At 45.4% G+C, this 16,734-nt stretch overlaps 1 protein-coding gene across 1 annotated transcript in view; it reads right to left on the bottom strand.

The window, feature by feature from the left end:
* The window catches only part of LOC112260647 (stromal cell-derived factor 1), a 41,806-nt gene extending 31,664 nt beyond the window's left edge, over nucleotides 1–10,142 (bottom strand). The window contains exon 1 of the mRNA XM_042322318.1: nucleotides 9,968–10,142. Coding sequence (XP_042178252.1) covers nucleotides 9,968–10,034 — 67 coding nt within the window. The 5' untranslated portion in view covers nucleotides 10,035–10,142. The remainder of the gene's footprint in view (nucleotides 1–9,967) is intronic.
* Between the last annotated feature and the right edge of the window lie 6,592 nt (nucleotides 10,143–16,734).

Genomic DNA, 16,734 nt, shown 5'->3' with positions numbered 1-16,734 from the left:
GTATCCTTTGAAAGCCTTGATATTGTAGATAGCTGACAACAGGGTGGCAGGTCTTTTGATGTGCTGCTCTAAAGTTCCATAGCCTAGCAGACTCATCTGGGGATAGGGGGATGGACACATGTTAGTTTTGACAAATGTCTGGGAGCTTTTTACAGAGAGGGGAGAGCAAGAGTTTTGGCGTGAGTACAGTAAATCCAATCCAACCAGTGGCCCTTGATAATATGCTATGTTATCACACAGGCAGAACTACCATAGTGAAGTAGGTTTACATAGTGCATCGAGTATACTAATATGAGTGTAGACTACTTCTCTATGCTCTGGAGAGATCGCAGTTAATTGTTCAGAAGGCTTTGGAGGTCCTTGGACCATTCTGTCTCTGTAGCACCTGGAGAGAGATGGATAAGGGTGAGTGCTAGAAAGGTGAGTGCTAGAAAGAGAGACAGCCCTCAACCCTGACCTCCCACTGGCCCAGGGCCTCCTCCCTAGTTTCATGCAATATAAAGGAAAACAATATCATGACACACTGACACAGAGTGCTCCATGTTCCTGCTGGTAGCAAGCCTCAACCTGGATGCAGAGGAATGTCCTGCTGGTAGGTTTGCATCTATCTCCACCAGGCTCCAATAAATCAGTTGACAACCCTGCCATGATTAACAAACTAACATTTTATCTGTATTTAGGATTCATTCATCAGTTTGCCTACTTGACATTCATGTCTCTAAATGACAACATTAGATCTGATTGAAAGTATACATGCCGTTTGTGATAACAGCTATGACAAATGACATGGTGTACATGTGAATTTATAGCTAATGTAAACTCACTCACTTTTGTACATCGCCTTGGTCTGTACAATTGACCTTATTTTAGCGCCCCAAAAACGTAATACTTCCAGATCAACTGTAATGTCAATTACCACCGTAAAGCACAATTTCTCCCCTTTCCAACAAAATCAATTACATGACCCCCATCCTGCCCATTTCTGCATAATTCAAGAAGACAATGAGCCCCGTCGGGTCTTTTTAAAAATGGCGGGTGGGGAAACAAAACGAATGCGTGATAGTGAGAAGGAGAGATGTGTGGGAAAATAGTTTTTTTTTCACTCGATCTGTCCAACTTATCACCTTATTGCCTCTAAAATGTAAATAAAACACTATAAAGAGTTTATATAATGTGTCATTACATACCTATTTGAAGGTTTGTGTCGAATTTGAATCGTGTTTTTAGGGCAGTGCTAAAGTCATCTTAGAAGTAAACAGTGGCTTTGAGGATGATGATCGCATGCAATGATGACGCAAAAAAATGACTAGGTATCCCCCTTACCCCCGTCAATATCCATTTCTTGTTTTTAAACGATGAGAGAAGTGCTATACCTGGTGGAGAGAGATTGTAAGACAGAAATAGTTGCTTTTTGCGTGCTGTACGTTACGACATCACACGTCACGATGTAACGGAGGGTCAGTTTTTTAAACTTTTCTCCAATACTATAGAGCCATTACCATGTCGATCAACGCTTGAATAGAAACCTAGTTCACACCCCCGATTTTGAAGTCAACACAGTCGCTACAGTCCCATTAGTTTTCCTTGTAGCCTCATTTGAATGTTGCGGTTGCACACATTTGTATGTAATGGGGTGAGTTTACGTTAGCTAAGATATTATTTATATTATGGCACCGCGCCTCTTCTCACTAACAATTGCTAAGGTGAACAGCAAATGTCACTATTGTGGCTAATCCTTATTGTGGCTAGCTTCACATAGGTGACTTATTCCATCATGACAACATGCTCCTTATTTGACTGTAGTTAGCTAGCTGCTAGCTTAGATGTTGGTCATTGTTGGCACTGAATTTTGCAGCCAAACTGCTTCAAAGATGGATGATGTCAAGAATTATCAAATGTAGCTAGCTAACTAAATTATAACTTATTTAGTAATAGAGTGGATACTTAATATGGTTATCTAGCTAATGTGAGCTAGCCAACATGCAATGCCTCTTACACATGCCACAATTCTGCTTGCTTTACATTTGACATATTTATCTACCGTAGCTAGCTAGAAAATAATGATTTATGATACTTGCAGTTTAGTTCCTTATCTAGCTAACTGTAAAACTGAGAGTCTGGCTGTAAAACTAAGCTAGCTAGCCACCTCGACTTTATCAGTTGTAACCAAGCTAGCTAGCTTGATAATCACTCAGTAACGTTAGCTTACCATGCTTTTCTGGCCAGCTGGACATTCCTCTAGCACATCCCGGTCGACTACTTCTTGCATACTCCCATTTCTTCCTCTTCTTCTGTGGGTTTTATGGCGGACTACAAACCAAAAAGGTGTATTGCTGACACCAACGGGAGAGGTTGAAAAACCAAAACAAGGTAAAAGAAAATCCATATGTGATAGGGAAACTAATTTAATCCAACTAAATAAAAAGAGTACATTGGCAAAACCAAAACAAAACTCTCACTTCTTCCTTCTTTCAAATCTCCATATCTCCCTTCTCAGGCTTTAAATATTCCATGTAACTCCTCCGCCGATAAATCTTTCAGTCCCAGGAACCGCTCTGCCGCATCCACAATGATGTCTATCTTCCTGGACCTTCTCTAGCTTGATAGTGCCATAATCACCATAGCTATAAAGGACACAAAGCCCACCGTCTTAACCTTTAAAATGTCAGGGTACTGCGGGTGAAAGGCAGCCCCTGCAGCCTGCAGTGAAGGCCTATCCACCACCATGGACTCTTCAGGAGCCATTCAAATCCTCAACCCTTTCAAAAGCTGCTGCATGTGAAATGCTCTGGACAGCCCTGACTTTGGCCACCTAATTCTCTTTTACCCTTGTCGGGCAATTGAAAGATGCAATTGTGGTGGGAACCATGAAGCTACAACATTTTCCTCAAATTTAAAACACATGATATTATCTTTTCCACAAGTAGGAGATATCGGCTTGTCGCTTCTGCAAACACTTTACAATGATCACACTGCATTGGTCTTGGTATAAATGTTCTGACTCTGTATTTTATATAATCCAACTGCACTTGAGTAGGGAGAGACTCCATATCAAAAAACTAAAGAACAGATAGACTCTTCACTTTTTCACCATTCACCACACGATTCATCCAGCGTGCATCAATCACTCCAGGAATATTTTTCATCTCTTCAAAATCAACTTCCCTCGAAACGCCAGATATAAGGGGTGCTTTGTTCCGAAGAGACACATGACACTTATCAAATTGGGTGAGACGCAATGTACGTTCCTTCTGATCAGCAGAAGCACCAAAAATCTAAACAAGCCTGATCCTGAAACCCTTGACTTCACCCAGCACTCTCTCCACCAGTTTGGATATCTCAAACGGTTTCTTCAAGATTGGTAATCTGCTCAGCTGCTCCTCATTAACAAACCCTAACTCCCTCTAGATACAAAGGGACATTCTCATCACTGTACACAAATTTGCTCCGTCATCCATTCTTTTGGACAATATTCCAATTCTCCTTGATTCTACCGCCATTGGATTCAGAATCCACTTCATTGTCCGCTTCCGCCACCTTTTTTTGCCTCCACACGAGTAGGCCACCACTCCCATCTCTTGATCTTCTTCTATGTTTAAAACGATATGGCTGTAGTCCGGTGCCTTATTGTCACGCCCTGGTCAAAGTATTTTGTGTTTATCTTTATGTATTTGGTCAGGCCAGGGTGTGGCATGGGGTTTTTGTAATTGTGGTGTGTTTGTCTTGGGGTTTTGGTGGTGGTATTGGGATTGTAACTTAGTGGGTTGTCTAGCAAGGTCTATGGCTGTCTGGAGTGGTTCTCAATCAGAGGCAGGTGCTTATCGTTGTCTCTGATTGGGAACCATATTTAGGCAGCCATATTCTTTGAGTTTGTCGTGGGTGATTGTCCTTAGTGTCTTACTTGTACTCTCTGTTAGTTTGCACTAGATAGGCTGTTTTCGGTTTTCATTACGTTTATTGTTTTGTAGTGTTTAGTGTTTAGTCGTGTTTAGTGTTTAGTCGTGTTTACGTTTTGTTTAATAAATATGGATCGCAATCGACACGCTGCAGTTTGGTCCGACTCTCCTTCATCACCACTAGAAAACCGTTACAGAATCACCCACCACCAACGGACCAAGCAGCGTGTTAACAGGCAGGAACCACAGGAGAGGCAACAGAGGCAGCAGCAGCAGGAGCAGCAGCAGCTGCAGTGGGAGAGGCTGCACCACCTGGAGAAATGGACATGGGAGGAAGAACTGGACGGTAAAGGACCCTGGGCTCAGCCTGGAGAATATCGCCGCCCCAAGGAAGAACTGGAGGCGGCGAAAGCTGAGAGGCGCAGATATGAGGAGGCAGCACGGCGTAGCGGATGGAAGCCTGAGAATCAGCCCCAAAAATTTCTTGGGGGCTCAGGGAGAGTGTGGCAGAGTCAGGAGTCAGACCTGAGCCAACTCTCCCTGTTTATCGTGAGGAGCCAAGGAGGAGACCAGAACCAGAGACTGTGAAGGAGTTAATGGGGAAATTGGAGGAGAGAGAAATGAGGGAGTTGCTGTGTTGGTGCTTTTTGCATGGAATTCGCCCGACGGAACGTGTTGGGGATTTGATGGCACCTGGGTTAGCGCTCCATACTCGTCCTGAGGTGCGTGTTAGTCGGCTGGTGAAGTTGGTGCCAGCCTCACGCACCAGGCCTCCTGTGCACATCCCTAGCCTTGCACATCCTGTGCCAACACTGCTCTCAAGATCTCCAGTACGCTTTCACGGTCTAGCCCATCCTGTGCCACCTCCACACTCCAGTCCTCCGGTAGCAGCTCCCCGCTCCAGGCTTCCTGTGCGTGTCCTCGATCCAGTACCACCAGTTCCAGCACCATGCACCAGGCCTTCAGTGTGCCTCGCCTGTTCAGCGCAGCCAGCGCTTTTCTCCTCTCCTGCGCTGCTGGAGTCTCCCGCCTGTTTAGCGCAGCCAGAGCCTTTCTCCTCTACAGCGCTGCCGGATCCTCCCGCCTGTTCAGCGCAGCCAGAGCCTTCCTCCTCTACAGCGCTGCCGGAGCCTCCCGCCTGTTTAGCGCAGCCAGAGCCTTTCTCCTCTCCTACGCTGCCGGAGTCTCCCGCCTGTTCAGCGCAGCCAGAGCTGCCTGCCTGCATGGAGCAGCCAGAGCTGTCAGTCCGCATAGAGCAGCCAGAGCTGTCAGTCTGCATGGAGCAGCCAGAGCTGTCAGTCTGCATGGAGCAGCCAGAGCTGTCAGTCATCTGCATGGAGCAGCCAGAGATGTCAGTCTGCATGGAGCAGCCAGAGCTGTCAGTCTGCATGGAGCAGCCAGAGCTGCCAGTCTGCAAGGAGCAGCCAGAGCTGTCAGTCTGCATGGAGCAGCCAGAGCTGTCAGTCTGCATGGAGCAGCCAGAGCTGCCAGTCTGCATGAAGCAGCCAGTCTGCATGGAGCAGCCAGAGCTGTCAGTCTGCATGGAGCAGCCAGAGCTGCCAGTCTGCATGAAGCAGCCAGAGCTGTCAGTCTGCATGGAGCAGCCAGAGCTGCCAGTCTGCATGGAGCTGCCAGTCTGCAAGGAGCAGCCAGAGCTGTCAGTCTACATGAAGCAGCCCGAGCTGCCAGTCTGCATGAAGCAGCCAGTCTACATGGAGCAGCCAGAGCTGCCAGTCTGCATGAAGCAGCCAGAGCTGTCAGTCTGCATGGAACAGTCAGAGCTGTCAGTCTGCATGGAGCAGCCAGAGCTGTCAGTCTACATGAAGCAGCCCGAGCTGCCAGTCTGCATGAAGCAGCCAGTCTACATGGAGCAGCCAGAGATGTCAGTCTGCATGAAGCAGCCAGAGCAGCCAGTCTGCATAGAGCAGCCAGTCTGCATGGAGCTGCCAGTCTGCATGGAGCTGCCAGTCTGCATGGAGCTGCCAGTCTGCATGGAGCTGCCAGTCTGCAAGGAGCTGTCAGTCTGCACGGAGCTGTCAGTCTGCACGGAGCTGTCAGTCTGTAAGGAGCTGCCAGTCTGCAAGGAGCTGCCAGTCAGCACGGAGCCGCCAGAGCGGTCAGTCTGTAAGAAGCCGCCAGAGCTGTCAGCCTATATGGAGCAGCTAGTGCCGCCAGTCTGCCCAGCGCCGCCAGTGCCCCCAGTCTGCCCAGCGTCGCCAGTCTGCCCAGCGCTGTCAGTCTGCCCAGCATCGCCAGTCTGCCCAGCATCGCCAGTCTGCCCAGCGTCGTCAGTCTGCCCAGCGTCGTCAGTCTGCCCAGCACCGCCAGTCTGCCCAGCACCGCCAGTCTGCCCAGCGCCGCCAGTCTGCCCAGCATCGCCAGTCTGCCCAGCGCCGCCAGTCTGCCCAGCGCCGCCAGTCTGCCCAGCGCCGCCAGTCTGCCCAGCGCTGTCAGTCTGCCCAGCATCGCCAGTCTGCCCAGCATCGCCAGTCTGCCCAGCATCGCCAGTCTGCCCAGCGCCGCCAGTCTGCCCAGCGTCGCCAGTCTGCCCAGCGCTGTCAGTCTGCCCAGCATCGCCAGTCTGCCCAGCATCGCCAGTCTGCCCAGCGCCGCCAGTCTGCCCAGCGTCGCCAGTCTGCCCAGCGCTGTCAGTCTGCCCAGCATCGCCAGTCTGCCCAGCATCGCCAGTCTGCCCAGCGTCGTCAGTCTGCCCAGCACCGCCAGTCTGCCCAGCACCGCCAGTCTGCCCAGCGCCGCCAGTCTGCCCAGCGCCGCCAGTCTGCCCAGCGCCGCCAGTCTGCCCAGCACCGCCAGTCTGCCCAGCGCCGCCAGTCTGCCCAGCGCCGCCAGTCTGCCCAGCGCCGCCAGTCTGCCCAGCGCCGCCAGATCTGCCAGTCAGCCAGACTCTTCCAGATCTGCCAGTCAGCCAGACTCTTCCAGATCTGCCAGTCAGCCAGACTCTTCCAGATCTGCCAGTCAACCAGACTCTTCCAGATCTGCCAGTCAGCCAGGATCTGCCAGTCAGCCAGGATCTGCCAGTCAGCCAGGATCTGCTGAAACCACCAGCCAGCCAGGAGCTGGTAGATCTATCTACCTGCCTGAGCTTCCTCTCACTCCTGAGCTTCCTCTCACTCCTGAGCTTCCTCTCACTCCTGAGCTTCCTCTCACTCCTGAGCTTCCTCTCACTCCTGAGCTTCCTCTCACTCCTGAGCTTCCTCTCACTCCCGAGCTTCCCCTCAGTCCCGAGCTGCCTCGGTCCCGAGCTGTCCTTCAGTCCCGATCTGCTCCTCAGTCCAGTGGGGTTCTGGGTGGGGACTACTAGGCCATGGTCGGCGGCGAGGGTGGACTATCCAGGGACGAAGGGAGAGGGGACTAAGACATTAAAGGAGTGGGGTCCACGTCCCGCGCCGGAGCCGCCACCATGGACAGACGCCCACCCGGACCCTCCCTATTGTTTTGAGGTGCGTTCGGGAGTCCGCACCTTAGGGGGGGGGGTTCTGTCACGCCCTGGTCAAAGTATTTTGTGTTTATCTTTATGTATTTGGTCAGGCCAGGGTGTGGCATGGGGTTTTTGTAATTGTGGTGTGTTTGTCTTGGGGTTTTGGTGGTGGTATTGGGATTGTAACTTAGTGGGTTGTCTAGCAAGGTCTATGGCTGTCTGGAGTGGTTCTCAATCAGAGGCAGGTGCTTATCGTTGTCTCTGATTGGGAACCATATTTAGGCAGCCATATTCTTTGAGTTTGTCGTGGGTGATTGTCCTTAGTGTCTTACTTGTACTCTCTGTTAGTTTGCACTAGATTAGGCTGTTTTCGGTTTTCATTACGTTTATTGTTTTGTAGTGTTTAGTGTTTAGTCGTGTTTAGTGTTTAGTCGTGTTTACGTTTTGTTTAATAAATATGGATCGCAATCGACACGCTGCAGTTTGGTCCGACTCTCCTTCATCACCACTAGAAAACCGTTACACTTATTGTCAAAAGCAGCCCACTCGTAACACAGCCACCTAGTGCAGGCAGGCAGTCAATGGCTCAGTGTTCCAAAACTGTTGATCTGTTTCTACATCAAGCAAGGACAATGTTCCATTTGTTGTTTTTGTGTGTTTTTATTGTGCACAGCAACATACAGATTTTATCTGCTATCCCCCCCCCAAAAAAGGGATATATCATATTGAGACATAGCTATACGCTACACATTATTGTTTGGCGGGATGGAGAGGGGGTGCTAATGTGAAACATGGCCTTTAAACTTTGAACACCATTCTGTAATACTGAACGCAGCCCAGGCAAATGCAATCGAGTAACGTTCCATAGCATTGATCAACCAATGGTGTGTTAGATTCCATCCACATACATTTGCTTGACACCCCCTCTTTCAAAGACACTTAAATATTTTGTCTTCCCCATTTACCCTCTGAATGGTACATAAACTCAATCCATATCTCAATTGTCTCAAGGCTTAAAAAATGCATCTACACTGATTGAAGTGGATTTTAAGAGGTGACATCTGGATTCACCTGGTCTGTCTGTATCATGGAAAGAGCAGGTGTTGTTAATTTGTTGTATTCTCAGTGTATATGGTAGAGATATGGGGTTTGGACCATTGTTTTTCTGACTCTATTGAATTGACATTTGACATTAATTAAAAAATAATTTTGCGGGTGATCACCTTATGCAGCCCTGGCAAATGACAGCCTTCAGACATTTTTTGAAAAGGGTTTAGTAGGCTATATCCTGTCCCTAAATCTCGCACATATTTTCCGTGAAATTGTGCAAAACGCAGCATTTGCAGCATTTCGTGCATGTTGGTTGTTTGAGGCGCATTGTGTCTTCTCGTTTCATTTGTATCTTTGCCATGAATGAGATCTCACAAAAATGCACAATATTTTGCATTCTTGCATGATTTTACTCGAAATCGGTGAGATCACGTTGCCTGTCCAGATACAATCTCTGGTTATTTGCATATTTGCAGCCTGTTTAATAGATTATCTTTATTAAAAGAGACGCAACGAATTTCATTATTAAAAGAGACGCAACGAATTTCATAGAGCAGCTCCAGGGAAAGATAGCCAAATGCAATTAAATAATGTTTTATGTAGTTCTGCTATTGCACAATTTAAAAACGTTTCAAGTTTCAGTTTCAACCCTCTTCATCGGCAAATTCTCACTATAGCCCCGGTGCTTAACGGTCATCAGGTGAGGTGATAACAACCTGGATTAACCCTCTCCGTCCACAAAAGAAGTACCCTGAGGTCATTGTAATGACGCGACACCTGAACCAGCCGCATTACCAAGAGAAAGAGGCCGCAGTAGAGAGCCATCTACCCGGCTGAGTGATGTCGCCAGCACCGCTATCGCACTGGCTTTGTGTTGGAGGCTAATTTGAGGGTAATTAAATGGTAACAAAAGGGAGGACAAATACACATATTAATCAGCAATCCGACTGAGGTCTGCTGCGCTACAGACAGCCTATATGCACACACTGCTAGAGTTCTAGTGCCCTGGTGGGGTTGCTTTACGCACGATGGGTAGGCTATACATGCGCTATGACACTTGTTATTGCTGCTCATGGGGAATATAGCTGGAAATATATGATATTCCGAGGGGAAATTCAAAGAGCCATTCATCGAAGGGTTTAGTTGAAAATACAATTATGTGCATAGGCTATAGCAAAGTGAACATAGGAACTAGACTTTCAATAATCAAATAAAGCATGTTGGTTGTTGGTGATCCCACTCTTTCAATTATTCAAAACAGAAGTAATACATTCTATAAAATAGTTTACACTATATTTAATTGCACCGCGATCAGACAATTGTTTATGCTAGGGCCAATACAAATCAAACAGCCTAGATTATTTTAATTACGAGTGACTAATGTATATCTGATAGTGGCATAAACAGTAGAATGACAAAAATGATCAGGTGCATCTCACTAGAACAACCTTTTAACATGTAGCGCCTCGGGCAAACACCGAACCACCCCACGGGGGCATAAAACATATCCAGACAATTACATAAATGCTTTATGTTAATAACGAATAACAAATAATAGCTAAACTGATGCACCGTAGCCTACCTTGTGAGAAAGGAGCGTATGTCGCCACAGCGAGCACAGCCATAACCGCCAAGTATTTCAAATCCATGATTAACGATACCGGTCCGATAATCTGTTCAATGTAGAGTCCAGATCGCACTGTGAAAGTGTGTGTCGGAGTGTTGAAGTTATGCACGGTGCATACAAGGCACGCTGCAGAGGAGGAAAGGGAAAGTGGGAGTGTCTGAGGATGAACAAATTACCCCTCCCCCACACACGCGCGAACGCACACACGCACGCGGACTCATACACACACGTTCTCAAAAGATGGAAGTGTGTGTGTGTGGATTTCATGTATGACTCCCTGGCAAGGCGAGTTTCCTCTATCAGAAATCTCTGGACCTGAATCAAAGTGTTACGAAAATCTTTGCAAACTTCCCATGCTTTACCTCAAATAAAATGTTATTGGTCACATACACGTGATTAGCAGATGTTATTGTGGATGTAGCGAAAAGCTTGTGCTTCTAGCTCTGACCGTGCATGGGGAATATAACTGGAAGTATATAAAAATATAAACAAAAATAAGACTCACAGTTGAATTTGGAAGTTTACATACACTTAGGTTGGAGTCATTTAAAACGCTCCACAAATTTCTTGTGAACAATCTATAGTTTTGGCAAGTCAGTTAGGACATCTACTATGTGTATGACACAAGCAATCTTTCCAACAATTGTTTACAGACAGATTATTTCACTTATAATTCACTGTATCACAATTCCAGTGGGTCAGAAGTTTACATATACTAAATTGACTGTGCCTTTCAACAGCTTGGAAAATTCCAGAAAATGATGTCATGGCTTTAGATGCTTCTGATAGGTTAATTGACATCATTTGAATCAATTGGAGGTGTACCTGTGGATGTATTTCAAGGCCTACCTTCAAACTCAGTGCCTATTTGCTTGACATCATGGGAAAATCAAAAGAAATAAGCCAAAATTGTAGACCTCCACAAGTCTGGTTCATCCTTGGGAGCAATTTCCAAACGCCTGAAGGTACCACGTTCATCTGTACAAACAATAGTACGCAAATATAAACACCACGGGACCACGCAGCCGTCATACCACTCAGGAAGGAGACGCGTTCTGTCTCCTAGAGATGAACGTACTTTGGTGCGAAAAGTGCAAATCAATCCCAGAACAACAGAAAAGGACCTTGTGAAGATGCTGGAGGAAACCGGTACAAAGTATCTATATCCACAGTAAAACAAGTCCTATATCGACATAACCTGAAAGGTCGCTCAGCAAGGAAGAAGCCACTGCTCCAAAAATATGTAATAAATCATTCCCTCTACTATTATTCTGACATGTTACATTCTTAAAATAAAGATCCTAACTGACCTAAAACAGGGAATGTTTACCAGGATTAAATGTCAGGAATTGTGAAAAACTGAGTTTAAATGTATTTGGCTAAGGTGTATGTAAACTTCCGACTTCAACTGTAAATATTAAAAAGAAGTAAGAAAGATAAATAGAAACAAATTGTAGTATATAAATCAAATAAAAAAAGAGAATCAAATTATTACCCTATTGCTAACAAAAACATACAAATAAAACTAATTTGCACAACTCCTATATCACACAAATAAGAATAACACACTTATAAAGAAGATAACCTGATTTATTACACTATTGTACTTCAAACAAGAAACACACAAACTAAATTGCACAACTTTTTTCATTACTAATTGCATTAGTACTGTACAAAGTTAAAGGTGCGCTATCTGATAGATTCCCCTGCTCCCCCACCTCAGGCTTCCAGTGGGTAGACCTGAGGTAAAAACCTACCCCCGCCCCCTCCCCATCTCGTACTTGTGGGAGAACCTTCCCAGGCAGTAGCCTGGTTAGCTCACAAACTAGAATCAGGGCGCCCACCCTACTCTGTCCCATATGGTGACATGATATCATTGACGTGACGTGCAAATGAGCGATAGAAAATAGATTGCACATATGTCACCATTCGGAATATTATTATTTTTATTTTTAAAATGTTTTGTGTGTGGCACCCCCGGCAAGATGCAACCCTGGGCGGCTGCCCATGCCGCCTATGCCTAAATCTGCCACTATACTCAATACACATAAACCTAAGTAGGAATGAATTAAGACTATATACATATGGACGAGCGATGTCAGAACGGAATGGACTAAGATACAGTAGAATAGTATAGAAAAACAATGTATACATATGATATGAGTAAATGCCAGATATGTAAACATTATTAAAGTGACTAGTGATTCCTAGTCTATGCCTATAGGCAGCAGCCTCTAATGTGCTAGTGATGGTTGTTTAACAGTCTATTGGCCTTGATATTAGAAGCTGTTTTTCAGTCTCTCTGTCCCAGCTTTGATGCACCTGTACTGACCTCTCCTTCTGGATTATAGTGGGGTGAACAAGCAGTGGCTCTGGTGGTTGACCTCCTTGATCTTTTTGGCCTTCCTTTGACATCGGGTCCTGTAGGTGTCCTGGAGGGCAGGTAGTTTTCCCCCGGAGAGCTTTGCAGTTGAGGGCGGTGCAATTGTCGTACCAGTCGGTGATACAGCCCGACAGGAGGCTTTCAATTGTGCATCTGTAAAATTTGTGAGGGTTTTAGGTGACAAGCCAAATTTCTTCAGCCTCCTGAGGTTGAAGAGGCTCTGTTTGCGCCTTCTTCACCACACTGTCTTTGTGGGTGGTCCATTTCAGTTTGTCAGTGAAGTGTACGCCAAGGAACTTGAAGATTTCCACCTTCTCCACTGCGGTCCTGTCGATGTAGATAGTGGTGTGCACCCTCTGCTGTTTCCTGAAGTCACGATCATCTCATTTGTTTTGTTGACCTTGAGTGTGAGATTGTTTTCCAGGCACCACACTCCCAGAGTCGGTGCCATTATGGTGGCATAATGGCACATTTTGTATATTTGGCTTTGGGGAATGGAATTGCCAGTGTTTAATGGGGCTGTGTATTTGATACAGTATGATACAGAGAAGAAAGCACATTACTCATAAATTAGCTATGCATTCTGCTCTGTTTTACAGTATATGGTCTTCATGCTGCATTCAGAGAAATGGCAGGATACATTTAGCACATGTTTATATTAAGTTCTGGTGTGTTAATTTTTGCCATAAGCCTGCAACACCCCAAATTAACTATCTAACAGCCAAAACATCGAATTTACATTTGAGTAAAAACACACCAAGCTACAGACTTACTTTATATTACAACACGTGTGCTAATGAATATAGGAGAAACAGTAACCACAGGAAGAACATATGGTCCTGTTAGAAAGGAATGATCTGTGCTATTCTCAATTTAAGTGAATCTCTAAACAATTGTCTTTAGCTCAGGCTGGAACTTTCCAGTTTGGGTTGGGGGGAGAATGTGTGTCCAGTGTTGTGTTTGGAGGGGGTTAATAGTGAGTTTAACAGGATGCAGATGTGAAGTCCACTTCCAGACATTTGGCTCTAGCCCATCAGCGCAAATGTGTGTGTGTGTGTGTGTGTGTGTGTGTGTGTGTGTGTGTAGAGGTTTGTGGGCAGTGAAATTAATTGAACCAGGGAGGCCGATGAGCACTGTTTACACTGAGATCTGAATACAGAGAGAGGAATATCACACAGACACATGTTGACTTATCTCACACAGATGGATACTGGGCGAGAGAGGGAGAGAGAGTGTGTTTAATGTGGGCTGTCTGTGAGTTTTTGGTGGAGAAGAAAAGTAAAGAGCTGAGCAAGAGGGACTGTGATATGCGTGTGAAAGCCGAGTGGGTGCAGTGTGTGAGTGAGGTGTATAGTGTGCAATGACACATTAAAAATGCCGTGTGTGCAGTCATTGTGATGTCTGTGAGGTCTTTGTGCCTTGACCGCTTTTTGCTTTTCATGTTTGACTAATGATGAAACAGTCATTGAAGGAGCAATAGAGAGCTTCTAACTACACCTGAACACTTCTGTGATGTGTCAGATAGGGGCCAGCCATTATCTGTATTGAGTCCATGGGCTGTTGTTGTGTCTCTTCGGGGTGATGGTGGTGTTTTTAACATATAACGACTAGTGTCTGTAAGTGACCTAACGGCCCTGAATCAACAAGCTCTTACCGTCTCACTGCAGAGTTAGACGTTTTTGCACTTTTCTCGAAACATCACATTTCAAAGTGTTTTTGACACCCTGGGTTGCTCCTTCTACCACTGGGATTGAACACATGACCTTCGGAGCTGGAGTCATGGGATTATGTTATGCCAATCCACCACCCCTGTTCACAGTGCCCTAGTGAAAATCCAAGCCTACTTGATGCTAATAGCGCTCACTGTTGCCCCTTGTGGCCGGTTTCAAGGCATTTCATGGAAGTCCTCATGACATGGACATCTGGCTGCTCTGAATATATGAACATGTCTTGCAAACACACACTCTAAGCTAACACTTGCCACTCAAACCAATGCAGCTGGTTCTAAACTCTAAAACATAGACACATTAATTAAATTATGAAGAGAATACATTTCAACATCTCTCTCTCTCTCTCGCTCTCTCTCTCTCTCTCAAAGAGAGTGCTGAAAGCTTGAATAGTCTAAAGGTACAATGAAGCCGTTTTTATCTCAATATTAAATAATTGATGGGTTATAAAGTACTACTGTGATTGTTTTCAATTAAAATGGTCAAAAAGAAACAAAAATAGCTTCTTAACAAAAAGCAATTTCACAAGCAATAATTTTGCTAGGAGTGGTTTGATTGGGCAGGGGAAAACCAGCTGTTATTGGAAGAGTTTAAAAAAATGTAACTAGGCAAATTCACATTTACAATGAAGGCCTACCCCGGCAAAACCCAACTCGGGCGATGCTGGGCCAATTGTGCGCCGCTCTATGGTTGTGATACAGCCTGGAATTGAACCAGGGTCTGTAGTGATGCCTTTAGCACTGAGATGCAGTGCCTTAGGCTCCAGAGTGACGCAGCGGTCTATCTTTTTGGTCTGTAAACTAATTTAGCACCTGGTGATGTCACCAGGCAGGCCAAAACTCCACCCCACCATGACTTGCTGATATTTCAGGTGGTCTTTTCAAACAGGTCTTACACTAGAAGAACATTATCATAATTTTCACAATTTCGCAGTATTATTCCAACCTCATAGTGTGGAAATACATATAAAACACAGGATAATCTAGGGTTTGACTGTGCTGGATCTTTAAAATAACGTTCCAGGTTTTCCATATTGTTTAAAAGCAGCTTTTCTATGTTTGAATAGTGTAATCAATGATTTTCTGAATGCCTATACCCTATAACGTTTTTACTAAATCGTAGACTTAGTTGTGAAAGTCGTCATAAAACTTGATGAAACACACAGAGGGTTTGGTTCAACAGGTGGTGTGGGCACATGCCAGTCATTAAACATATTCATGACAAGCTGACTGGCTTGGTCAGCCAATGAGCCAACGTGACATCCAGTTATATGACAAAATAGGAAGCATTTTTTTAAACAGTCTGTTTGAGATATATATACGTTTCACGTGTTTTTTTCTGTTTACATGAGGCGTGTGTGTGTGTGTGTGTGTGAGCGTGTGCGTGTTTGCACGGGTGTACCACACTTTGTACTTAACTCTGAGCAGATGATTAATGTTACTGGTTGGTGTTTATCTTCACCCTGTCTTACTATCTAGAGATCGGGTGTGTCTGACAGTGTGTCTGTGTGTCTCTCGGTCAGTATGTGTGTTCTGTGGTATTTCTCACTCCAGGGGTCCAATTCTTCCTCTTAGTGTGAGTCATTAGTTAAAGTGCTTTCAAATGACAAGACAGCCGAATCTCTTTGGAGTGGGTTTGTGGGTGTGTGTGTGTATGTAAATCAGAGGGAAGTAAATGTCTGTATGTTTGACAGTGGGGCAGAGGCACAGCGTATGTCTTGTCTTTGGAGAAAACTGTAACAAACGACTTAGAGGACACACGGATATACTGCCCTCTGTTAGCGTTTACGACTGCCGACAAAACTGTAAATCTACAGGCAAGTGACACAAACCACATCACATTGGAAAAATCAAAGACCCAAACAAACATTTGGATTACTCTTATTTAATCTCAGAAATGACCGCTTCCCTAAATATTTTAAACATCCACCGAGGTGAATCTTACCACACTCCATATAACATCAAACATGAAGAATTTCCTGACAAATAAAGAGAGAATGTCTCATTCCTAACCATTGCAAACCATTCCTTAACTTATCATTCCTTTTGGTATTTTCTTCATCAAAGGGTATTATAATGTCACGGGAGGAGATGGCTGCCGTTTTACGGGCTCCTATTGTGGACCGCCTCTACCATCAGTCCTATTAGTCAACGTGCAGTCATTGGATAATAAACTGAATGAGCTCCGATCAAGTCTATCCTACCAACGGGACATTAAAAACTGTAATATCTTATGTTTCACCTTATGTTTCACCGAGTCGTGGCTGAACAATGACCTGGATAACATGCAGCTGGCTGGGTTTTCTGTGCATTGGCAAGATAGAACAGCTGCCTCCGGTAAGACAAGGGGTGGCGGTCTGTATCTATTTGTCAAAAACAGCTGGTGTACAGCTATGTAAATGAAGTCTCGAGGTATTTCTCACCTGAGATGGAGTATGTCATGATAAGCTGTAGACCAAACTATTTACCAAGAGAGTTTTCATCAATATTTTTGGTAGCTGTCTATTTACCACCACAAACCGATACTGGCGCTAAGAACACACTCAATGAGCTGTATAAGGCCATAAGCAAACAAGATAATGTTAATCCAGAGGTTGCGCTCCTAGTGGCCGG

Source organism: Oncorhynchus tshawytscha, linkage group LG01 (assembly GCF_018296145.1).
Source record: "Oncorhynchus tshawytscha isolate Ot180627B linkage group LG01, Otsh_v2.0, whole genome shotgun sequence".
Taxonomy (NCBI): domain Eukaryota; kingdom Metazoa; phylum Chordata; class Actinopteri; order Salmoniformes; family Salmonidae; genus Oncorhynchus; species Oncorhynchus tshawytscha.
The sequence above is the reverse complement of the archived record's forward strand: the minus strand, read 5'-3'. Positions and strand labels throughout refer to the sequence as shown.